The 25,281-nt window shown below is 40.0% G+C and overlaps 1 protein-coding gene across 1 annotated transcript; it reads left to right on the top strand.

The window, feature by feature from the left end:
• The first annotated feature begins 564 nt into the window (after positions 1–564).
• FMR1NB (FMR1 neighbor) lies at positions 565–24,156 on the top strand. The gene is made up of 5 exons (XM_064278490.1): positions 565–961; positions 10,379–10,579; positions 13,885–14,055; positions 15,384–15,480; positions 23,495–24,156. Exons 1-5 carry the CDS (start codon positions 565–567, stop codon positions 23,652–23,654), a joined length of 1,026 nt encoding a protein of 341 aa, XP_064134560.1. The 3' UTR covers positions 23,655–24,156.
• The last annotated feature ends 1,125 nt before the right edge of the window (positions 24,157–25,281 follow it).

Consider the following 25,281-nt stretch of genomic DNA (forward strand, 5'->3'; position numbering starts at 1 on the left):
CTATTGAAAATCTACCATACATATCCGCTACAGTCACTCTTTACACCCAGCGCTGTCCCAGACAACTTTCTGCTAGAATGGAAACGCTCCCTATCCACACTGTCCAGTACAGTGGCCGCTAGCCACATGTGGCAACTGAACACTTGAAATGTGGCTAATGTGACTGAGAACCTGGCTCTTAATAGCATTTATTTAATTAAAATGTACATCGAAGTAGCCATATTTGGCTAGCGGCTACCACTTTGACCAGTGCGTGTCCTAAGAATGAATCTGTGAAGGACCTAGCAGCCATGGCTCGAGTCTGAATTCCGATTATGCCTTTTTGTTGCTGCTTGAGAAGTAGTTACGCTCCTGGTGCGGGCCTGAAGTCCCCCATGACTTACTCGCCAAACATTAAGAAGCACCTCTAAGGGCCAGCTCTGAGTGGGGGTGCACAGTGCACACACCACCATCCGGGTCCCCGCCAAGGGGTGGAGCCTGTGCAGTGAGGCAGAGCCTGCAACTGGGCAGGCGCAGCATCAGGCTTCGCGTGGGCTCACACTGTAGCTGTAAGGGGCAACGCGCATGTCACCGCTGGGAATTCTGGGGCACAGGAGTAGTGCGCAGGCGCAGCGAGGAACGCCACAGTTCGGCGGGAACCACGCCATGCCTTCAGCGAGACCGACGCGCGGGCGGCCTCGCCCTAGGAACGCAGCACTGCGGGGCGCACGCCCCAGGCTGAGAAGTCGCGAGGCGGAGTCCAGCTCGGAGAGCCCAGCGGCCGTGGGGCACCCAGGAGGTGACATTCCTGGGCGAGAGGCCGCGGTGGCGGCTACCCCTCAGCCTGGCTGGCAGGCCTCCTTGCGCGGCCTCCGGACGGAGACGCGCCACCCTCTGGGGAGGATGTGGGCCCAAAAGCGCTTCGGGCTGCTCATGCTCGGCATCTGGGCCCTCCTGCTGCTGTGCTACTGCCTGTGGCCTGGTGAGTCCCGGGGCGCTGGGCTGGGCCGGGCCGGGCCGGGCTGGGTGGGGGACATGGATGGGGTGATGGGGACGGGGTGACAGGCCCCGACGGTGATGCCGCCATTTCAGTCTAGGGGCTAGGGGCCAGGGGCGGCCCCCCTCCCTCCCTCCCTCCCTCAGTCCCAGCTGACCCCTCAGAAGGTCTGTTTTCCCTCACCGCCTCACCCCGTAAGGGCCTTCCCGCCCCGTCAAAAAGCCAGCCTCCCCCCCCATCACCTCACCTCACGAATGCCTTCCAGCCTCAACTCCTTTCATGAATGCCTTCCCCCCACCTCCCCTCTCACCTCCCCTCACAAACGCCTGCCCCCTTCCCCCTCCCCTCAGAAAGGCCTTCCCCTCACCTCCCCCCTCCTTTCCCCTCAGAAAGGCCTTCCCCCCACCTCCCCTCATGAATGCCTTTCCCCTCCCTCCCCTCTCACCTCCCCTCACAAACACCTGCCCCCTCAACACCCCTCAGAAAGGCCTTGCCCCCCTCACCTCTAAGAAAGGGCTTCGCCCCTCACTTCCTTTCACAAAGGCCTTTCCCCCCTCACCTCTCCTCAGAAACATCATCTCTCTCTCATCTCCCCTCACAGAGGCCTTTCCCCTCACCTCCCATTACAAATACCTACCCTCCATCACCTCCCCTCACAAAGGCCGTCCCTCCCTCACCTCCTCTCACACAAGCCTTCCCCCCCATCTCCCCTCACAAACACTTCCTCCCCCTCACCTCCCCTCGTGAAGGCTTTCCACCCCCACCTCGCTCACAAACACCTTTCTCCCCTCACCTCCCCTCAGGAAGGTCTTCCCTCCCTCACCTCCCCACAAGAAGGCTTTCCCTCACTGACTTTGCCTCCCAGAAGCCTTCCTTTCCTCACCTCCCTTCACAAAATGCTAACCTCTCTCACAGCTCCTCTTCCCCCCCCCCTTTTTTAGCATTGTGGTGAAATATAAATATATATATATAAAATGTAAAAAGTGAGGTAACCATTTTATAGTGAACAATTCAGTGGCATTGAGTACCAGGGCTTTGTACTGATTATTCCTGTATCAGTCATGGCTGAGACAGCATCACTGGAACAGACCTGAATTTTTTAAATCTGGGTGAACCGGAACAGGAAGAATTATGGGTCGGAGACCTGCTAGAAACTTAATCTCCCTCTTAGAAAACAAGAGCAGCATACGTGTCGCGTAGCAACCAAGTCTCTTACCCATGGGATTTTGAGCAGTTGGAAACGGCTGTGTCCCGTTCAAAAATGATAGCACCCCACTCAAAGACGGTGGCTGACCACACAGCTTTGAATGTGTGTCGCTCTCTTCAGTCTTGCCAATAATCCAGTCTCACGCATCAGGTTCCTGAAAGGGCTCGCTATGCTTCTTTCGAGTCTCCCATTCTAAGGCTTTGACCTGTAGTTTTTCCCATTCCGGTTACCATGCCGAATCACCCAAATTGTAAAAATTCTGGTCTCTTCTGGTCTTGCTTCATTGACCGTGACTGAACCAGTTTTAACCAGCTCAGAGCCCTGTTGACTACATTAAAAAATTGTCAAACCACCGAAATATTTTCCAAAATATTTTCGTCACCCCAAAATGAAACTCCGTAGCCATGATTCCTGCTCTTTGAAACATTTCGAGATACTCGTTTATGGTCATTTACAAATTATATCACTCTAAATTATTTATTTTTCCTACTATTCATCTAAAACTCCAAGGTATTTCTAAATTACTTTTATTTTATTTGGAAAAGTTAGCACAGCGTTGGGAGCCTTCTCATTCTCTGAAAGAGTAAGTTTAGGGAAAAAAAAACAAACAGTAAATTGTATATTCTTTTTCTTAACCCATGAGTTATTCATTTTCTATTTCTATTGGGAGTAGGATCCTCAAAAAATAAAATAAAATACTGTTTATTCAGTGTGATTTCTTTATTTCCATTAGGACCATTTCCATTACAAGGTTTAACCTGCTTTCTCCTAAAACAACAATTCATGATTCATTCTTTATACTGTCAAATTTTCCATATTCTCAGGAGGTAATATATGACCATGTGGATTAAATATAAGTTTAAACTTGAAGTTGTTTCATTTAATGAATGTAACTGAATGCACCAAGAGGTGAAATAATTTGGCCATGGCCCTAGAGTATTACAGTGAAATCAGAGCATGTAGTCCTAGAAATAATATACTTTCTCATTCTTAGATAGACAGAGCCTTCCTCAGTTCTGTTGTGTTTAGTACCACCAAGAGGAATTGGGGTTGAGGAACCTGAGGTAACACTGGGATACCTCCAGTTTGTAGTGTTATTTGCACTCCTGAGCCATGTTGTTTTTCAGGTTATATTTATACAGACTCTGTAACCCATTGCCGTCAAGTTGATTCCGACTCGTGGCGACCCTATAGGACAGAGTAGAACTGACCCATAGAGTTTCTAAGCAGCACCTGGTGGATTCGAACTGCATACCTTTTGGTTAGCAGCCATAGCACTTAACCACTATGCCACCAGGGTTTCCATATTTATGCAGGGGGCATATAAAATGAGGAGACAAGCTGGTCAGGGTTTGGTAGTTTGATCCCAGCTCCTCCACTGATTCTGTATAACCTATTAGGTCACTCCTTACCTCTCATCCCTTTTGGGGGAGAAGAAAAACAAAATGAGAAATCCAGATTGACTAATAGGTAATATCTGCAAAATGCTTAGCTCCTGGGACAAAACCAAGTAGCTAGTTTCTGTATCATTACATTAAAATACCTCATTTATCTGTTTTCCTTAGGGAGTGAATAAGGCATTGTACATTGATAGGCCTGGCTGGCTGCCATGCCCCTCCTTAAGCACCAAGCTTTCTGTTGTTTTAGCCATGTGTGCATATGGTGGTAGTTGGAGGCAGAGGCCTAACTGGGGGGTGGAGTGGGAGGGGGGTGGGAGGGAAGGCAGATGCCCTGGGCGTTGTGTGCGTGCCCTGGGTACCACTTGAGGCAGAGCGCCAGTTAGTTTCTATTGGCCATCACAGTTTCCATCATCGGATGTAAGAGATCATTCAACAATTTAACACTAATTACTCTAGGCACTACTTTCCGTAGTTAGGGCCCTGGTTGGAGGAGCCCTGAACTGGAAGTTTGGAGACCTGGGTTATTCTGATTCTGCCACTGACTTGCTGTGTGACCTTTGACAAGTCACTTTACCTCTTTACCGAAACTTTAGGTTTCAGTCGCCTTGTTTGCAAGAGATTTTGCTCCAGTCTCATTTATTTGTCTAACACCTTCACGATACTTGATTATCTTATTGCTATTAGTTATTCATATTTTTCTTTAAACGGACTCACTTTTTATATAAATAAGTTTATTTAAAATAAAACTGCAGCATAGCTATAAATGGAAAACTCATTGTATTTGCTTTTAAGATAATTATTTGTAAAAATAAATACCTTGAAAACAAAGTAATATTATTAAGTTAAAAATTTAAACAACAAAAATAAACAGTGAAAGGCATGTAACAAAAATATGTCATCATTTTATGTTGTACTTCATGTGTGACTTTTCATGGAATCTTTGTTGTTATTACTTGCCTCTGAGTTGATTGTGAGTCATGGCGACCCCATTACAGCACTTCAAAATAAATATCCACAGTTTTGAAGATGAATAAACTGAGGCACAGAGATGTTCATTGACTTGCCCAAGTTCACCAACTACAATGTGGCACAGCCGGTATGCACAATCAGGTCTGTTTGATCTTAGAAACACTGCAACATAGGTAGGCCCTTAACAGTACCCCAGTAGAACCCTGCTGTTTTCCCTTTCCACGCTGATAACATTGTCCAAGGCTCTCATTCTCTCCCTTGCGCCAGAGCTGATTACGTAATTTGCAAAATGAAAACATGGGGCCCCTTGTTCAAAATTTATTAGGAATTTCAGGACAGTGACAGCAGAACATTAAACTAAGTGTGGGGCTCTTTTTATCACAGGGCCCTTCAAAGCATGGGGCCCTGTGAGACTGCACATTTCCATGTCCATGAAATCCATACCTGTGAAGCCAGTAGCCCGGCAGTACACCTAACTCTGAGTCTGATTTTATTTGTCTTTGAAATACAGTACAATTTTCAGTCTTTGTTTATGTGACAGGGAAATTACAAAACAAAAACTCTTTGTGACAGGAAACATAATTGGTCCTTTTATCATTTCCCACTGCATATTAAGGAAGCTGATTCCTAATCTTTTGTTTGCTGAGCTGGATAATGAGTGTGTATTAGGTTCCTGTGGCTATAACAAAGTACCACAAAGTGAGTGGCTTAAAAAAAAACTAGCAACAGAAATATATTGTCTTACAATTCTGGAGGCTGTTGTTGTGTGCCATTGAGTCGATTCCAACTCATAGTCACCTTATAGGACAGAGTAGAATTGCCCCATAGAGTTTTCTAGGCTGACATCTTGATGGGAGCAGATTGCCAGGTCTTTCCTCCTATGGACCAGTAGTGGGTTCGTACCGCCAACCTTTCTGTTAGTAGCTGAGCGTGCCATCAGGGCTCCTTCTGGAGGCTAGAAGTCCAGATTCAGGGTTTCAGCAAGGCTGTGCTCTTTCTGAAAGCTCTAGGGGGAATATCCTTTCTTGTTTCTCCCAACTTCCGGTAGCCCCAGGCATTTCTTGGCTTGCAGCTGCAGCATAACTTCAATCTCTGCCTCGGTCTTCGCCTGTCCATCTTCCCTGTGTGTCTATGTCTCTTTTCCTCTTATAAGGACACCAGTCATACTGGATTAGGATCTACACTGCTCCAGTATGACTTCATGTTAATTTGATTGATAATATTTTCAAAGACCCTATTTCCAAATAAGGTCACGTTCACAAACAGTGGGGCTTAGTACTTCAGCATATCATTTTGGAGGACACAATTCAATCCCTAGGAGACTGTAAGGATGCAAATCAGTGGCTGAGAGGATGAGAAGGGGAAGAGGCTGGAGGCCGCTTGGGTGAAGAGGAAGACCTGAGAAGACCTGGGGCTGACTGATGGAAGCTTTTGGAGAGAGGGAGAAGGGAGAGAGGGGACAGCTGCTCCAAGGGAGGGAAGAGCAGGAGTAATAAAGGGGATTTTATAAAGGTTTGCCGTATGGCAAGTGGTGCCAACCATGTTTGGTTTCATGGTGGGTTCAATATGCTAGTCACACAATTTTTTCTGCTGCACATTTAAATAAATACATATCTATGAAATTAAAATGATAAATATATCCATTAACATATTCATCTGTGTTCTACCTAAAATCCTCACGTACCGCTAATGGTACTCACACCACACTTTGGGCAATTCTGTTCAAGTTAGTGTTAAGTAATTGTCTTTCAGGATGGGGAAAGAAACCGGTGATAGAAGGGGAACAGTTAAACATGTGCAGGACTTCTTAGTTCAGGCTGCCACAGACAGTGCGTATCTGAGTAAAAATGTTTAATTGCCTCCCCCATTTGAAATACCCATTGAAATGACCAAAAATGTATAATGGGGAAAAACCTGGAGAGTCAAGAAGGGTACCATCAGTATACCAGAAACTGGGAAGGATTTCTGAAAGATATAACAAAGGCCAGACTGAGAGAAGTTGCAGCAACCTGAGTTTCACCTCAGGCTAAGGATGAGCCTGCCTGGCAGGGACTGGAGGCTAGGTACGTCAAGGAACTCTGAGTTAGGGATGAATCTCTATCCTAGGAGGGACTTCAGGGAGCACACCATTTGCAGCAGAGACCCTGGAGTGGAGAGTCCGGCCACAGTGTGCTATTGCAGCCACCACTTACCTCAGAGGTGTGCTGAGGAAAGTGAGGCACTGCCTCAGCTGGCTTCACTCAAGGGTGGTTGTGCTGTTTCAAGAAAGGGGGGCAGTGAGTGAACAGATGGTGGTGCGGAGCACAGGTTCTGTCCAGGCCATGTCCAGCTCTAGCTCCCTCCCTGCGTCGCTAGGCAGCAGGCCCTCTAATCTGGCAGAGTGTGCCTGGTAATATTCATCTCACTTGTCTCCTGTGTTGGAGGCACTCCTCTAGGTCCTTTTTGTGGCTGGCTTCTAATCCTATTTTTTTTTGAGAGGGGGGAAGGGGGCTTAATTGTCATCCCTTCAGAGAGGCAGCCCTTATTTAAAGTAAGTCCCCTGCTCTATTCTGTAGCAGTATCCAGTTTCTTTTATAGCATTCATTATAACTTGTAATTAAATTTTTTACATATCTTTTTTGTTGTTTGTCTTCTCCGCTAGATTGTAAGCTTCATGAGAGCAGGGATCTTGCCTGCCTGACTTGTTCACTGATGTATCCCCAGCAGCTAGAATATAGATATTCAATAAGTATTTGTTGAATACGTAGGAATTGGGAGAAAAAAGTAAACAGGACACAATGGTTATTCTTACTGTCAAGATACGTAATACTGAATACTGAAGATAAAACTCTCATGAATGAACATTTATGCATAGTACTGAAATATGTAAAACAAGTAGTTTAAGAAATTCAAGTAGAAATAGACAAAACCATTATCATGAAAGATTTTAATATATATCTTGTAGTCCTTGACAGAAAAAATAAAGATACAGAGCATTTGAATAATATACTTTAGTTTAATTTAACGTTTCCAATAGAGTTCATTGTACACTACAGGCTAAGAATATACTTCAGGTGACCATGGAAGATGGGCCCGTTAAAAATGAAAAAAGGGATATAATGACAAATATAAAGGAGATTTAAAAATTATAAGTGAAGAGCTACCCCGCTTCAAGAAATACAGATTCAGACTGTTTCTGGATGAGTTTTTCCTATGCTGTTTAAACTGTTTCAGTATAGGAAAAAAGATGAGAACCTTCACAGTTCATTTTATGAAGCTGGTATAATCCTCACGCCAAAACCTACAGATACAGCACAAAAAAGAAAACTACAGACACACACTTCACTTACGAATGTTGATCCCAAAATCCTACATAAAGCATTTATTTCAGGAATGCAGGAGTATTTTAATATCAGAAAATACGTTAATATTTAGTAATTAATAGGCAGAGAGGAAATATGGCAGTAGATGATAAAAGCATTTGATAAAATCTCATTTCTATTGGATTAAAAACAAAACAGCAACAGAAAACTTGTAGTAACCTAGGACTAGAGGAATATGTCGTTAATTTAATAAAGAACATCTAAAACTAGTAGCCAACATTATATTTCATGAAGAAACACTAGCACATTCCCATTGTAGTCATGATTGACTCAAGAATGCCCATTATCATACCATACCCATTGCTGCCGAGTTGATTCCGACTCATAGTGGCACTGTAGGACAGAGTAGAACTGCCCCATAGAGTTTCCAAGGAGCACTTGGTAGATTCGAACAACCGACCCTTTGGTTAGCAGCTGTAGCTCTTAACCCTTATGCCACCAGGGTTTCCAGCTGTTATCATAGCTATCATTCAACCTACTTTTAGAGGTTCCTAGGCAATGCAACAAGAGAATAAGAAGTGAGGGGCTAGTATTGGAAAGAAAGGAGGCAAAACCATCTACATTTAGTGGTACTATGATTGGCGTGAAACTGAAGAAACAATGAGAACTAATGAGAGTCAACTAAGTAGGTTATAAAATACATGAACACTAATCAATAGCTTTCTTACATACCAGCAGTAATCAGCTAGAAGATACAGTGAAAAAGATCTCATTCACATAACAATAAAATATATATGATATCTGGGAATAAATGCAATAAGTAATATGCAGGACCTGTAATTATGCAGCTAGAAACCTTAGTCATGGACATAAAGAGAGACTTGAATGAATGAAGAAACAAACCACTTCCTGGATAGGAAGATTTTGTGAAGATGTCTGTTCTCTCCAAGTGAGTCTACATTTAGCTAAATACATACCTACTCCATGGGACACACAATAAATGTTTTTTGAATGAATATTAAGTGAACATAATTGCAATAAAAATCTCATTAGATTTTTTGACTTGACAAAATGATTCATCTAGAAAACACTTCAGAATTACAAATAAAATTTTGATAACAAAGACTAATGAAGGATTGTCAGATCAGTTATTAAAACACATTAACAACATAAGATAGATTATAGCAGTGGTATTGGTGCATACTAAACAGATTGGTTAGTGGAACAGAACGTAAAGTCAGGAAACATACCTCTGAGTGTCTGAGAACTTAGAATATGATGATGGCATAAGTAGGAAAAGAGTGATTATTTAATAAATGGTATTGGGATAACTAGAAAAAATATATCCCTACTTGATGACATATTCTGAAATATATTCCAGGTAGATTAAAGATTTCAGTTAAAAAAAAGTGAAACCATAAAAGTGTTAGAAGAAAATATTAGAGTCTGGAATGTCTTTCTAAACATTACCTGCAAGGCAGAGATAATAAAGGAGGAGATTGATAGATTCGATTACCTAGAAATTTTTTTAAACTTCTGAACCTCCCCAAACACCATAAAAAAATGAAAAGGTGCCTGACTCCCTTTAAAAGAATATTCCCAACATATGTGGTAGATTAAGGAGTAATTTCTCTACTATACAACAAATTTATGAAAGATTTAACCTCACTGAATCAAAGGTGAAAATGAAAACCAAAGAGATTATTTTGGCTAGTAAATTAGCAAATGAAAAAAAGGTGAGAGTGCAAGAAAACTGGTGATAGCATGCACTGCTGGTAGGAGTGTACATTGGTGCAGCCTTTCTGGAAGGTAATTTGACTAGTCGAGCCATTCTCTAAGAATTTATCCTAAGGAATTTGTTATGAATATCTGCAAAAATATAGCTCTGATGATAATTATTGCAGTGTTTGTAATACAAAGTGGAAACAACGTAAATGTCTTCCTGTGGGGGAATGGCTGCTTAAGTTATCAAAGAGCCATATGATGGAATACTGTGAAGTTACTAAAGATAAAAAAAAAAAAAGATAGTGTTAGAAAATATGTGGTAATAATAGGAACACATCCATGCTATAGGAAAGAAGAAAGATATCCTTTTATATAGGAGAGATTCATGAAAGTAAGACTAAAAACAGGTCCTTTGAAGTAACAAGGAAGGATAAGGAAGGATTACTGTATGTAAGGCCTTGATTTTGTTAGTAAAAAAGCCAGTATCTTTACCAAGAGTTTCTGTGCTGGGATTGTTGCTAATATCTGATTTAGTTTGAGTACATACTGTTTCCAAGCTGTCAATTGATCAGGCCTCTCAAAGTCCATGCTAGAAAATTCACTATTGTAAATCAGTATACAGCATGACAAGGGGGAGTTTCAGCCTGTAGGTTAAGTACTTGTAAACTTAATACTCGATTTTTCAATTTCATACTAGAATTGTATTCTGATTAATAACAATACCTAAGCTGTTATGAGATGAAGGCACATCATCCGTTAACTATTTGACTTTCCATAACTATTTTAAATCCTTACTAAGCAAAGGGAATTACTATTCAAGGTTTGTCAAAAGTGAGAAATGCTTTATATGTTGGCATTAATAGCTTTACTTCTTCTAAAGGGTTCTCAAACCATAAGTCCCCAAACAAGTACGTTCTGTGGAGTGGTGAGAATGCTGATGGACAATCTCTGGAAAAAGAATCTGCTATGGAAGCTCTGTTAAGCTTTTTTTCTCCAACAAGTAAGTTCTTGTTTGATTTTTTTCCCCCTCCAGTGTCCTTGTTTTGAAAACACTAGTTAAATGTTTAGGAGGTAGTGTGGTGTAGTGGCATTGGAGTCAGACAAACCTGAGTTTGATTTCTGGCTCTGTCCTTTGCCTTAGACAAGATAATCTCTCTGAACCTCACTGCCCTCACCTTTAAAATGAAGATAGCACAAAGAGTTGAGCATGCACTGAGACATTTGTAAGACAGTCAATAGATGTTTGTTCCTCTTTATAAAATAACTTACCTTTCACAAATATTCTAAACCTTTCACAATTTATCTTAATGGTCTTACCTGAAATTTAGTCACTGTCTCCTTTGGCATTAAGCAGGGTACTGTGTGGCTCTGGTGTTATGGGATAGACCAGATGTTTTCCCATCTGGTTTAATGATAAAAATTTCAGGTTTCAAGTTGCATAGTCTTGTTCTGAATCTGTATATAATGTGTTTTTCAAACACGTGATGACCCCTGAGAATTATTGACCACAAATGAACAGGTTTCATTTTGTACAGCATGCGGTACCCTTTCAAGGAGAAGCTTCACATAAATTGACATGTGTGAATTATAAATAAGGCTTTTATTAAAAATCATCGAGAATTTATTTTAACAAAATTAGATGTAGGTATTTTTTTTTATGTAAGCACAAAATTATATCCCTTGTTTATGTAATTTCTATTCCACACTCTGCCATTGAATTATTCTGTGGCCATGCATATATCTCTTCATGTTTCTCTATACTAGTTTCATCAAGTACAACATGGGCATTATAACACTTACTACCACTGAGAAGAGCAAAATAAACAAGCGCCTTATATAAATTCAAAATAATGCTATGATCAGATTGAGTGGAAAAAAGGAAATCCAAGAAGGTGATATGTTGTGTAGGTTAAAAGAGTAGTTTAGTGAATGCTGGAGTTGGTCATAAACAATAACAATTGACAATATAAGATTCAGAGCTTATGAAGGTAGCAGATGTAAACTGTCATATAATAACAGTATATTATATATATTATATAAAACACAATAACCTATAATAATTGTGTTATATGAACACTGAAGCCCCTTTAAATGTAGTCTAAATAAGATACCTGCATTTCTAAAATACTTCTCCAACCTGGAAGAGTAAGTTGCGTCAAATCAATTGTAGATGGTAACATTTTTTCCAAACAAAATCAAACCATTTCCATTTTAAGACAAATATCTGACCTAGGTTGATGGAAATTTTTGGAAAACAATGACTAAATATTTATAAAATGTACATACTGTCTTTGGAAAGGCTCATAAAATGTGAAATACTTTCAACCAATTTATTTCCTCCCCTGTATAATTGCAGATGAATACCCTTTTCACTCAGGTATTTTTTAAAAAGTCTGTTGTTTTGTCATTGGACTGTTGTTTTTTAAAAATTCACTTCTTGCAGATTAAAATGATAACCTTGAGACAGGCTGGCAAGGAAGCTCAAGAGGCCACTTGATCCCTTCTCCCTCTAGATAAAATGATACGTTTAAATATGATAAAATTGGTTTTACCCTTTTTCTTCATCAAAATCACTAGTGTCTCTTAGTAATTTCAGTCAGAAAGTTAATTTTACTATCTAATAGAAAGTCCATCAGATGCAATATAAGTATTTTAAAAAAGCTCAGCATTAGAAGGAATCTTAGTAATCATCAGAGTCCTTGGGTGGTGCTAACAATTAAGTGCTTGGCTCCTAACTGAAAGGTTGCTGGTTTGAACCCACCCAGAGACGCCTGGGAAAAAAGTCCTGACGATCTGCTTCAGAAAGGTCACAGCCATGAAAACCCTGTGGAGCACAGCTCTACTCTTCAACATATGGGGTTGCCATGAGTCGGAGTTGACTCAACAGCAACTGGTAATTGGTTTTTTTTTCAAGATCATCTAGTTCAGTCTCTTGCATGTTTTGAAACCCTCTCTTAAGCCTTCTTGGCCAGTGGTATTGGAACAGTGCCAGGGGGGAGGAACTCAACATGCAGGAAGCCCATTCCATTTCTGAGTAGGCTCTGTTTGTTGTCACCCTTTTCTGTGTGTGTGGTGCCCAGCACTGAACACAGTTTCCCAGATGCAGTCCAACATTTGGGGGACTAGAGTCACCCTAGGCTTGGCAGAATTAAGAACAGATTGCTTAGAGTATATAGCAACAAAGTGGGCTAAACACTCACATGTCTAAAATGTTTGGGGAATGAATATCCTGGCCAACTGGTAATGCGCTGAATTTGTTACTTTCATCCTTTATTTTCTCATCTTTAAAATGGAGATTGTTAGATTTGGGCTGGGAGTTTGTTTCGAAGATGAGTAATAATGTAGGTAAAGCAAGGTGCCTGGCCCAAATAGGTGCTTAGTGAATGGCAGCCCTTACTATTTTTACCTTAGTTTCAGGAATTGCCTATCTTTAAAGAAGAGGAATATAATAAAATATGCTAAGAGGTAAAAAAAAAATGCTTAAAACAATTGTATTGTTCTTTATTGACGTTGAGGTGCTTTAGAGTGATCACGAAACATCAATTATTACTTTTTAGTTATTGGCCTTTTTGGTCATCATTTGTTTCTCTCATACAGGAGGATGTTAAAAAATCAGCTGTTTGACCTTGTAAGTCTTTTAGATTCAGATACATGAGAATTTATTGCAGGTGCATGAATCTTGGTGTTCATGCTATAAATCATTGTCTATCGAAACTATAGAGTTATAACTTAAGGCCAAAAGGAAGAATTTAAAACATACATCGCAGTGCCGATGTAAGTGTTCACATAAAGTAGGTCAATACCAATAGTATCACTTACCTTACTCTCTGTTGGTAAGCTGTGCAAGTTTTACTTACATGAATTCTCATAGATGCATTCGGTGAGTTTCTGTAGCTTAGTAAAATTAAGTGAGAGAGTATCTGTGGCATTATTTTAACAGGGTGTTAGTTTCAAGGGCACTTGGCCTATTCTTGTTATTTAGTTCCTTCTGTGTTATTTTTGAATCACCACCACTCACCTCCCGATTTTATAGTCCTTTGAAAACTACCTTATTAATGGTCTGTTAATAATTTACATTTTTTCTGCAGTTCATCTAGAAATGAAAATGTGATGTTAAATAACTTTGCAGTAATTTTTAGTTTAACTCATTTTTTCAGCATTCATCGCTGTTTGTATATATCATCAGTTTTTTTCCTTAAATGTACTAGCGTAACTGTTTTCTTTGTTGTTGTTGTTTTGCCTTGCAATAATTATTTATTTAGGGGAAATGCTTACTAATCATGTTGAATTCTCTTTTTCTAAAAGCATGCATTCCAAAGGAGAATCAGGTGGTGAAGGCTTGTAATGGACGTAAGGATCTTAACATGAGCGAGTGTTTGAAGTACAAGTGCTGTTATTCCGAGACCGGTGGCCTTGGCTGTTTTGCTCCGTTAAAAGATAGTAAGTTCATCCTCTTAAATTTATTATATTTCCATCTTTATAAATAGAATAAACAGGTCACAGTGGCATCAATTTAAATGTGGAAGTTCCAGCTTAACGCTAAAAGGGGGCTCCCAGCCCTAGGGCAGCACGGTCCTTTGAAGGTCCTGAGGTGGTCAGGACTCTCCTCATGGGCTGTTTCTGCTTAGCTCTTAGATGGTACCTATGGCAGCCCGAAATGACTCTCACCTCTTTAGCTTTAGTTGCTCTTTGTCTAATGTCCCGAAGGTTCCAGGCTCTATAAGGTGAAACCCTCAATGCTTGGGAGAGGATACCAGTTGGGCATACCTCTGCCTTCTTTTCTCTGCCCAGCTTCTCTTTCTGAGTAGGATTTTTCCCATTTAGTGCTCCTTCAACATTTAAGTATGTAACAGTAGACTTAATTGTTTCTCGTTAAAGTTTATTAGTTTGTTTTGTTTTTAAATTAGCTGCTTCTCTTAAGATTGTTTTCTTCTTTACAAAGTTGTGAGAATCAGACAGCCTGTTTTCTGCCTTCATTTGGATGGTGGGGCATATTACCAGTTGGTCCCATGATGAAAGTATTTGATACGTTGGAACACTAATGAATACTACAAAAAGGATGTAGGCTAAACAGTATCTTAGGTTAATATAGTCCCTATTCAATTTACAGTTATTTGTTGAACATCTAGTATTAATAATGGACACTGAAACCTGATCATGAATATAGTATTGCAATTTTAACACTGTCACATCGTGTTTGTAATTTGTTCATCAGTTTGATTTTTATATTCTGTGTGAAGAGACATGTGGTTATTGTAGATGAAGAAAATTGAACCGTGACTTACAATCCCCCAATCATATTAGAATGTATTTCTAAATGAATGTAAGAATAAAATATGTTTATTCGCCTGCAGATTCTTGATTCCTTGTTTAATGTTTTATAATTTGGAAGTAAACATTTAATAAGCCGCTCTTTTACCAAGTTAACTGTTTATGGATTAATTCACTCCTTGAGTGCTCTAGGATGTATAACATACTGCCAAGGAGAAAGCACTTATGGCCACAGGAAGAAATGTATACCGTGCATTGTAGTAATCTGCTAACAAAAACCGTAGGATCGTTTTGTTAAAGCTTCCATTGGGGGGGCACGTATTTAAAATGTAGCCTTTAGTTGTATTCCAAAAACATTTCATAAGCTCCTGCTGCTTATGGAGTACCAAGGATATGTATCTAACTGTCATATAAGAATACCTCCTCATTTTACTTTATTAACTGATAGTTTTCTATAAAAACTTTATGAACGAGCTCAGATTTGCTTCTCTTGCTTAAGTCATAAAAGTAACAGGATATAATTAAACCAACAGCGCCTACACAGATGTTCCGGGTGTTTGTGCTTGGTGTGAGCAGCATGATCATCCTGGGATTTCTGCCCGTTTATTGCTGCTCTTTTTGCCGGAGGAGGTAGGCAAACATAAACTTTTATGGGTTGATTGCTAAGCGTACTTGGGTATTTTTGTGTCGATAAATTTTTTTAGATGCTCCAGAAACACAGGGATTATGTTTGTGTCCCTTTTGTTTAAAACAAGGTAGCTTGGGAAAAACCTAAAAGTAGAGTTACCATAATATTTTTTTAAATGCACGTTAGTTTATTTTTCCATCAGTTCAAGCTATCCTTTTGCATAGTCTATACATTCCATTATCAAACAGGCATGCTGGTTATTAACTGTAAATCAGAAGGATTCCCCATAGTATGTGTTAGTATCCATTGAGTTAGATGGTCTTCTACCATTGGGCCTGAAAGCCTTGGTCAGTCTTCAAGCAAATATGTGCAGGATTCCTTCTTAGCATCTTAAGCAAAATTCCAGTAGACTACTGGCATGATGCTTCTAAGAGATTCTTTTTTTAATAGCTCCCCACCTACTGGGACACAGTGGATATAAAGGTACAGAGCAAGGCCAGGACTAGGGTGCCCTGCAAAATTTAAGGAGACACTAACTCTCAGGTTTGTGCAAGTGCAGGGTCAGCACTTACATGACTCTGAGAACGAGTACTTCCTTAAATTCTCTGGTAAAGAGAAGGTGCCTGGTGAAGGTTAAGCATCTTTGAAGTTTTTATTTGAGTTAATGGGAAAATAGTGTTTGAGTACCAAAAAATGATTTATATTTCACCGAAAGATTTATAGTACATTTGTACCTTACTTTCTATAAGGATCAAGTCTTGCTTTTACCCTTGTGTAGCTTTTCCTCGAGTGCTCAGAATATATCATATTCATCATTGTATTCTCAGTTTCATAGCAGACTGCCTCGCATAGAGTGGATGCTTAATACATTTTTGTTGAATGAATGAGTGAGTGAATGAATGAAAAGATATAGCGGATGGAGTTGGATTAGCTTGGAAGTTAATCCTATGATAATTTATACTTTCAGTGACAAGGATTCGATTATCAGAGGCCTAGAGTTTCTGGAAATTATCAAGTGATTCGGTAATATTGGCACTTTGCCTGGTTGTCTGTTTTATGAAGGGCGTTTAAACCTGATCATGAAGCCCATTTTCTCATTGCTTACATCTCTTTAACAGACCATTTAGAGGCCATTGTTGGGTCACAGCATTTCACCTATTCCAGTTTACATATGATGGTCAATTATTTTCTCAGTTTTCACTTTACTTTCCTATTCTGAGTAGGTAATCTCTTATTCCTGTGCCTTTTGGGTTTTTTTTTTTCTTTTACCACGTGATTGGGGGAGTGTGAATGGAATCTTCAAGCCTCCCTTCTTCCGTTCAAAGCTTAGTTTTATATAAAAAATTACCCATGACTAAAAATGAAATTGTATTTGCTAGAAATTGGTGACTCAGATTAGGGCATGCAATTTAGAGGGAGTCGGGTATAATAAGCCTGCTGTAATTTCATTGTGGCTACTCTGTTGTGCCTTCTGCTAAGGAGTTTTATGAAGCTGTTCAGGTCCGCTGGGTTTTTTTCTAAAATGAAATCCAAAAGATTATCCCTTGATAAGACTGTATTTTCTTCTTTCTACATAATGCAAACTGCTGGAAAGACTTGAATTATGTGAATAAGTATACAGATAGTCCCTGACTTACAGCATGTTTGAGTTATGATGAACTGCACTTACAGCTCCCCCTTTTTTGTGTACCTTTTTGTTAGTGTGTGTATGTATGTATTAAAATATATCTGTAAGTATATGTGTAATGTTTCCAACCCCCAAGGACAAAACAATCAGATTTATAAAGATACTGATAATAAAAGGCAATAATAATGAAAACCAAAAAAAAAGTATTCAACTTCTGTCAGAACAGACTTAAGACTGAGTCATTGGAATGGAGCTGCACTGTAAGTTGGGGACTACCTGTATATGGGAAACCATAAATTTTGGTTTATTAGTTTTTACTTTTATTTTTTTTAATAGACCATTTTTAGAGCAATTTTAGTTCTACAGAAAAATTGTACAGAAAGTACAGAGTTCCCATACACTCCCTTGTCGCCTGCCCACAGTTTCCTCTGTTATTAACATTTTGCATTCCTGTGGTGCATTTGTTACAATTTATGAACCAATATGGATGCATGATTGGTAACTAAAATTCATAGCTTTCCTACGTTAGGGTTCACTCTGTTGTACAGTTCTATGGGTTTTAACAAATTGGTAATGTCATTATCCATCATTAGAGTAACATACAGGTCTTATTGGCCTAAAAATGCCCCATGCTCCACCTGTTCATCCTTTGTGGCTCCCCCCACCTCCAAAATCCAAGCGACCACTGATTTTTTAACTGACTTTATAGTTTTGCCCTTTCCAGAATATCATATAGTTGAGATTACACAGTACAACACAAAGGCTTTTTCAGATTGGCTTCTTTCATTTAACAATATGCATTTAAGGTTCCTCTATGTCTTTTCTGGGCTAGATAGCTCTTTTTTTTTTTTTTTTAAATCACCGAATATGACTCCATTGAATGAATGGACCACAGTTTATTTATCTAGTCCCCTATTGAAGGACGTCTTGGTTACTGTCCGTTTTTTGGCAATTATGAGTAAAGTGGCTATAAACATTCATGTGCAAGTTTCTGTTGTTTGTTCGCTTATTTATTTTACTGTTTTTGTGTAAGAGAGGTATTGTTTCTTCAGTCATCCTGAGCTGCCTGTGGCAACCCCAGAGCAGATGGCAGTTTCAGTCTGCTTTTTAGCCGGAATTGCCAGGAGCATTGGTTGAGGGTGGATGGAACACTATCAGCTTTTCCTGGAAAGCTGACTTTAGAGGCAAGGGTGATAATTGTGTTAGAACCGAGATCCCATCCTTATGCCAAACAAGGGGCTAAGTGGAGGCCAAAGGCTGCTAACTCCTCCCCCTGCCCCTCTTCGGAGGGTAAGGTGTCTCCTTGGAACTATCTCCTTAACTCACTTCTGGTTTTCTATTTCAAAGGATAAAGAAATAGATGAAATACTAGAATAGGTAAAATAAATAATCCCATAAAAGGGAAATAGATGTAGCAGTAAAATCAATATGTAGTTGTTTATTAAAAAAAAAAAATCCCAACAGTTGTCTGTCTGAACCAGAGGGGCAGAAAGCCAAATCCAGAGCTGCAGGAACGTGATCTGAGCTCCTCCCCTGGCTGGATCCTGTCTCATACATTACTAAATAGCTCAGCTTTCCTTCAGGAGAAGGCTGTTGGAGCTCTTCTTTACCAGCCTTCAGTCGCAAGCCAGAACAAGGGGATGTTTCAGCATTGCTCCAGTCCTGCAATTTGGAACAGTGCCTTTTGTTTACAGATCACCTAAGGAGCTCACAACTGGCAAGAGTTACCCATACCATTGCCATCGAGTCGATAGAGTTAGAGGAATGAAAAATGAGAAGTAATCTAAGCAGGTGGGAGACGTGAAAGCCCTTTAGATGAAGACGATAATCACTCTCCAGAGCCAAACGTATTCTTTTGGTGCCTAATTCATGTGTTCCACGGTTGACCATTTTTATCCAGTGTCTGCTTATGCTACGTACCGGGCAGGATACAGAAGTGAGTAAGATTTAGGCCCAACTCTTAAGGAGCTTAAATTTGCCTTATAACAAATCCCAAGGCTGACACACATAAATAGTAATGTAAGATAGAATATAATTAAGGACTAAAATGAGTGGTGACAATAACTTATGAAAGTACTGAGGCAGTGAAGATGAGACTGATAGGGAGGGGACAGAGTAGGCTCCATGGTGGAGGTGACATTTGAACTGAGTTTTGAAGGGAAGACACGATTTGGATAAGAAGGGGGGGGTGTCTCCTCACAGAATTCATTTAATCCAGATGGGGTCTCCTCATTATAAACCCGTTGCGGTTGGGTCAATTCCAACTCATAGCAGCCCTATAGGACAGAGTAGAACTGCCCCATAGAGTTTTCAGGGAGCACTTGGTGGATTTGAACTGCTTACCTTTTGGTTAGCAGGTATAGCCCTTAACCACTATGCCACCAGGGTTTCCACAGAGTAGAACTGCCCCATAGGGTTTCCAAGGAGCAGCTGGTAGATTCAGACTGCCTACTTTTTGATTAGCAGCCAAGCTCTTAACGACTATGCCACCAGGTCTCCTCTCCTCCCTATAAAAAAAAAAAAAATAGACCCCTTAAAACTGCTCGTTATTTCTATGCAGACATAGATGAACTTTGTCCCTGGGATAATCTACAACTGAATTTCTAGTTTACTTCTCCTTGACTTGAGCTCAAGTGTAATATGGACTAGGTACACGGAGAACTCAAGTTGGCTTGAACTGGTTGCACATGTACAAAACGGGGTGTAGAGAACATTAGTAAAAAGCTTTCTAAGAAACTGTTACGAATAGCCTTATTAAGCTAGCATATAAAATGTGGTTTGAAATTCATTGCAGTCCTGTGGATGGAGGACAAAAGGGAACAGGAAGGTAGGGAGCGAGATGGCTGAGTTGTTCCTGTTACAGTTGTAGAGTGCCAACGACAGTAGTCTTGAGTGCCAGATTCAGTTTCTAATTTTTGTCTGCTTTTAGATAAAGTTTAAATCCATATGCATATGCCAATTAAACATCTGTGTGTTATATAGTGATATGATACTTGAGCGTGTACATAGGTAGAAAATTCAAGCGTTATAACGTGCCTATTAAACTGCAGATGATGCACGTTTTTATGTTCTGTTTTGTCCTAGCAGATTGAATTTGTAACTGAATACCAGACGAAAATACAAACCTATCAATTTTCTTTCAACTAATAAAAAAGCTATGATTTTTTAGGATTGTAGATGATCTGATACACAAATGATGTAAAAAGCACATCCCCCCGTACACTTTCAATGTTGCTACTTGCCAGATGGCTGTTACTGAAAATTTCTACATTTAGACAAATCCTGCTGTGTGATTCTCTGTATTGTAATGTGGTTTTCAGTATGCAGATAGTCTTAATGCCACTTATTTTCTTAGAATGAGGTAAAGAATTGGGAATAAATGTGTCAGAAATTGCCTAAAAATCATAACCCATTGAATTTAAAAAATAGGCATTTACATTTTCAAATCCCCATGTTTCTGTGTTTCATTATACTGTACAATATAATTAGTAGTGTTATTTCGCAAAGCTTTATGCAGTAATTAGCCAATTGCTGAAAGGTTTGAAGTTCCTAAGATTATATGCGTATGAATGGAACGAAAGGAAATAAAATCTATAACATTTGAAAGTATGGCTAGGCTCTAAGAACTTCTATAAAATATAATCAGATCAGAATGTGAACAAACTAGAACCTTGCTCTAACATGAGTCACTGTAGATTTGAAATTTGTATAAAGCCAGTTCTTCTTGGATCCCGTTCAAAGTAAGTTAGCTACTGAAATAATAAGAAAACCTCATAATAAGTGGATTACATGTCTGAGGTGTTCCCATAGCAAGGAGCTCCAGGGCCAGCGTTTTAGAGAATTCTGGAATCATAGGTACTATTAAAAAGAATAGTTTGTTGCCAAGTAACTAATAACCTCATTGTAAAATGCAGAGGACTTTTATCAGTTCTCATCCAACTTGACCTTTTTTGTCATGAAATACACTGTCTACTGCCCCCTTCTTGAACTTTCCTCCCTTGGATTTCATTATTTGCCTTACCATTCTGATCCACCTGAGTCTGCTTCTCTTTGTTCTCCCAACTGTGGCTGTTCCTCAGAGCCTTGCTCTCATCTATCAGAGTATGTCAGAGGTAGGTAGTAGAAAGAACATTTAAGAAGATCTGGGTTCTAGTTCTGTGTTTACCACCTATTTTCAAATAAAACCTGTGGATAAAGAGAACAGTAATTTTAGTTATTTAAAGCAGGGCATACTGCCATCACAGCATTAAAGAAAAGTACAAGTCCTCAATTTATCTAACTAAAATTCTAAAATTCGAGAAGTTCTGCAAACCTAAATTTTTTTTTTCCAACTCGCTTGGCCTCAAAACCTCATTTGACCTGGCCTGCAACTCTTTATGGAAATCCTAGTGGTGTAGTAGTTAAGAGCTATGGCCGCTAACCAAAAGGTCAGCAGTTTGAATCTACCAGGCGCTCCTTGGAAACTCTATAAGGCAGTTCTACTCTGTCCTGTAGGGTCGTTACGAGTCAGAACCGACTTGTCTCGATGGCAGTGAGTTTTTTTTTTTTTCCAACTCTTTATGGTCATTATTTATCCCACTGAGCATGAATATTCATGTATTTTGCAGATATATTCCTGTGTTTGATCATGAGCTGCTGCCCCGGACCTCAGGGGAGTGTCACGTAATACCCAGTATATCATCTCATATTACCCTTCTAAAATCCAGATACTGCTGTATTCTGAAGCACATCTGGCCCCAAGAGTTTTAGATAAGGGACTGTGGACAGGGTAGTAGTTTCAGTTATTATTATTTTTTGAGACTGCACTTAACAACACTGCAACATAAAGAGGCCATAGGTAAATCACATAAATATATTTTTAGCCTTCGCTCACTGTTTCATTTATGCCTGCAGCCTTTTTCATGATGAATTGAGTAAAAAGTGTTTCTTTGCTCTACATCCGTCTTACCTAGCAGAGCTCAGTGACTATCCGGTAATGCAGTTTTAGGGGAGAAAAGTGAATATTACCTTCAAAGTCATCATTTCAAAGGCAGACTTATCTATATCTGGGCCCTACATGTTCATAACCTGGTCTGCTGTGTCCCCCTAACTGGCTCTGTCAGGTGTCTCCTTCTGTGTGCTGCCTGCATTGAGCTGAGGACAGGATTAGTCTTGTCGTGCCCTCTTCATAATAAAAAATTTGCATAATACTGTATGCAAATCCTTCTCTCTCTCATGGGTCTCCCTCCTGACTTCTGCCGTCAGCATTTTTGTTTTTTCTCCTTGGCTTTTTGTGTTTAGTTCTTTAGAAAGCGAAAGTTGAAAGTCCTATAAGCAAAAAAGGTCAGCTATATTTCCTGGGTCCCCACTGTGTGCCAGACTCTGTGGGGCATACAAAGATACAAGGTAAGGTTCCGGCTTGAAGGCATTTACAAGCTCAGAGGGGAGAAAGAGGCCGGCTAGCATAGTGGGGAAGAGGTTGTGCTTTAGATTTAGGTAGCTCGGGATTTGAATCCTGCCTCAACTCTTGCGTAGTTCAGTGACCTTGGGCTAATTACTTTCCTTCTTGATACCTCAGTTTCGCCATTTGAAAAATGGAAATCATAAAAATAATACCTGCCTCATCAGGTCATCATGAACATTAATGAGATCATGTCCATACCTGTTGCTCTTAGCCATTATTAGCTAACAGTGCAGTGTGGTCTAATACAAAGGTACTGTTGGGCACACCTAGGCTCAAATCCTAGCATCTGCATTTACTAGCCATGTGTGACTTGGATGAGTTATATTACCTCTCTAATGCCCAGTTAAATTCATAAAATAACAAACATGATATCCACGTTATAGGGTTTTTGTGAAAATTAAATGTGATAAAGCATGTAAAGCACCTAGCCAAATTCTCCGCATATGATTGGCTCTCAACTGCCTCCCCTCACCATCCACACAAACACAAGGAAGCACAGGATTAAATACCAAATCATAGTGATAGTAAGTGAACATGCTTTGAAAATTGTAAATTCTAATGCAGTGTGAACTATTACTATTTAGTTATGAAGTTTATAGGAGGGGGGTAGCCCCTGTAGGCCAGAGAAGGTAACATCTAAGCTGGATCTTGAAGGATGGGTAACATAGGTGTTAGCAAAGGGAAGTAGGGCAGCATCCCTGTTGTGGAGGATCAAGTGATCACAATGACTCTGTATAGAGTAATAATGATGGTTACAATGATAAATATGTGTGAGCCATGTGAAATACTTTCTATCAGGTCTGTGAAATCTGGGGAGTTATAAAAAAATCGGGTGGGAGGCTGGAAAGAGTTATGTGGGCAAATATCCTTTTCTTTATAAACTCTGATTGTTACTGTTCTATCACTGTTGAGAAATAAGGTTTTGCTTGAACTTTTAATATTACAGCAGATGGGCTAGTCCTTTACGAAGGAAGGTCAACAGAATTTTAAAGGGTTTGAAGAAGCCAAGAAACAAACAGAGGAGATACGCTGAAATAATAGAGGTGTTAACGGAAGATGAGGAAGGTGATGAAAGGGAGCAGGAGTCCAGAGGTAATTGGCAATAGGATATAAAATTGAAGTGCATAATATCTGATTCTTGTTGGCTTTATATTTCATCATCTTGATTTGACTGATGCTTATTTTTTACTCCACAAATCCTTGGACCACAGGAGTGTCAGCTTCTGGAATGATACGACTAGGGAAAAGGTGGACAAGAGGTGTCCCAAGGTGTTTTGGTGCCACATTATTTGATACATGTAGTTCAGCCCTTCAGGGGCAGCAAAGAAATGGAATCTGTCTGTTCAGACTCAGAGGCTCAATGGCAGATGCCCTTGGTAGATAATGGCCACAGTCATCCATGTGTGTTGCCCACACCACATCTCCAGAGGAAGAAGTATGGCATTAGGAGTCTGACAGACCTGGAATCAATTCCTGGCTCCTAACTGTAAGTCTCAGATACCTTCCCCACCCCAAAACCCACAGGCACACAATGCAGTGTTAGAAGAGATTGAAAGTGGGGGTCTCAGAGTCACCATGTGGGGCTCCCTGGGCCTCACTGGCACAGATTTGCAGATCCCTTCACCTTGACATGGGGTTCCTCCTCCCAAAATAATTGTGAAGGGCCAAGTAAGAATAAAATGATTAGTGAGAAAAGGGATATACTTCAGTCATGTTTCCAGAGGCAAGTAATGTTTTAACTTTTCAGCTCCTTAATACCACCATCTGAGATTTTTTTTGTGTGGTTTAAACAATATAATGTATGTGAAAATGCTTTGGAAATTGCAACACATCACTCAAATTTAAGGTGTTAATTTCTAGCCTCAGTTACAGAGAAACAGACGGGGTGGAATAAGCACATCGTTGATCTCAGCGTCAGGAGACTCTAGCATCAGTCCCATTTCTGAACTTGGCTAAGTCCCTTAATTTTCCTGAGCTTCAGTTCACCGATCTGCAAAATAAGATGAATAGGAAAAGCGACTTATCTCAGGAGAAACAAAAGGAAATATTTGTACAAGGTGCTATATAGGTATATGTGTGATATGTGTGTGTATACATATAATTTGTACAAGATAATACAGTTGATTCTCATTGTGGTAGTTAATGTTCTACAAAGTAGCCACAAACACTGACTTAGTGAATAGGTGATGATGCAAAAGAATGTGGAAATTATTGAATAATATCATTAATATCACACACAAGTAAAATTTTGCTGAAGATCACTCAAAAATGGTTGCAGCAGTACATTGACAGGGAACGGCCAGAAATTCAGGCCAGATTCAGAAGAGGACGTGGAACCAGGGATATCACTGCTGATGTCAGATGGATCCTGGCTGAAAGCACAGAATACAAGAAGGATGTTTACCTGTGTTTTATTGACTATGCAAAGGCATTTGACTGTGTGGATCACAACAAATTATGGATAACATTGCAAAGAATGAGAATTCAGAACACTTAACTGTGCTCATGAGGAACCTGTACATAGATCAAGAGGCAGTTGTTCGGACAGAACAAGGGGATACCGATTGGTTTAAAGTCAGGAAAGGTGTGTGGCTGGGTTGTATTCTTTCACCATACCTATTCAATCTGTATGCTGATCAAATAATCCGAGAAGCTGGACTGTATGAAGAAGAACGGGGCATCAGGATTGGAGGAAGACTCATTAACAACCTTCATTATGCAGATGACACAACC

The sequence above is a fragment of the Loxodonta africana genome, chromosome X, assembly GCF_030014295.1.
Source record: "Loxodonta africana isolate mLoxAfr1 chromosome X, mLoxAfr1.hap2, whole genome shotgun sequence".
NCBI lineage: Eukaryota > Metazoa > Chordata > Mammalia > Proboscidea > Elephantidae > Loxodonta > Loxodonta africana.

Coding starts and splice junctions, on each gene's coding strand:
- FMR1NB (XM_064278490.1), top strand. CDS start 565: ATGTCACCGCTGGGAATTCTGGGGCACAGGAGTAGTGCGCAGGCGCAG. Junction 962..10,378: donor GTGCTACTGCCTGTGGCCTG/GTGAGTCCCGGG, acceptor ATCCTTACTAAG/CAAAGGGAATTACTATTCAA. Junction 14,056..15,383: donor AAATTTATTATATTTCCATC/TTTATAAATAGA, acceptor TTAAACCAACAG/CGCCTACACAGATGTTCCGG.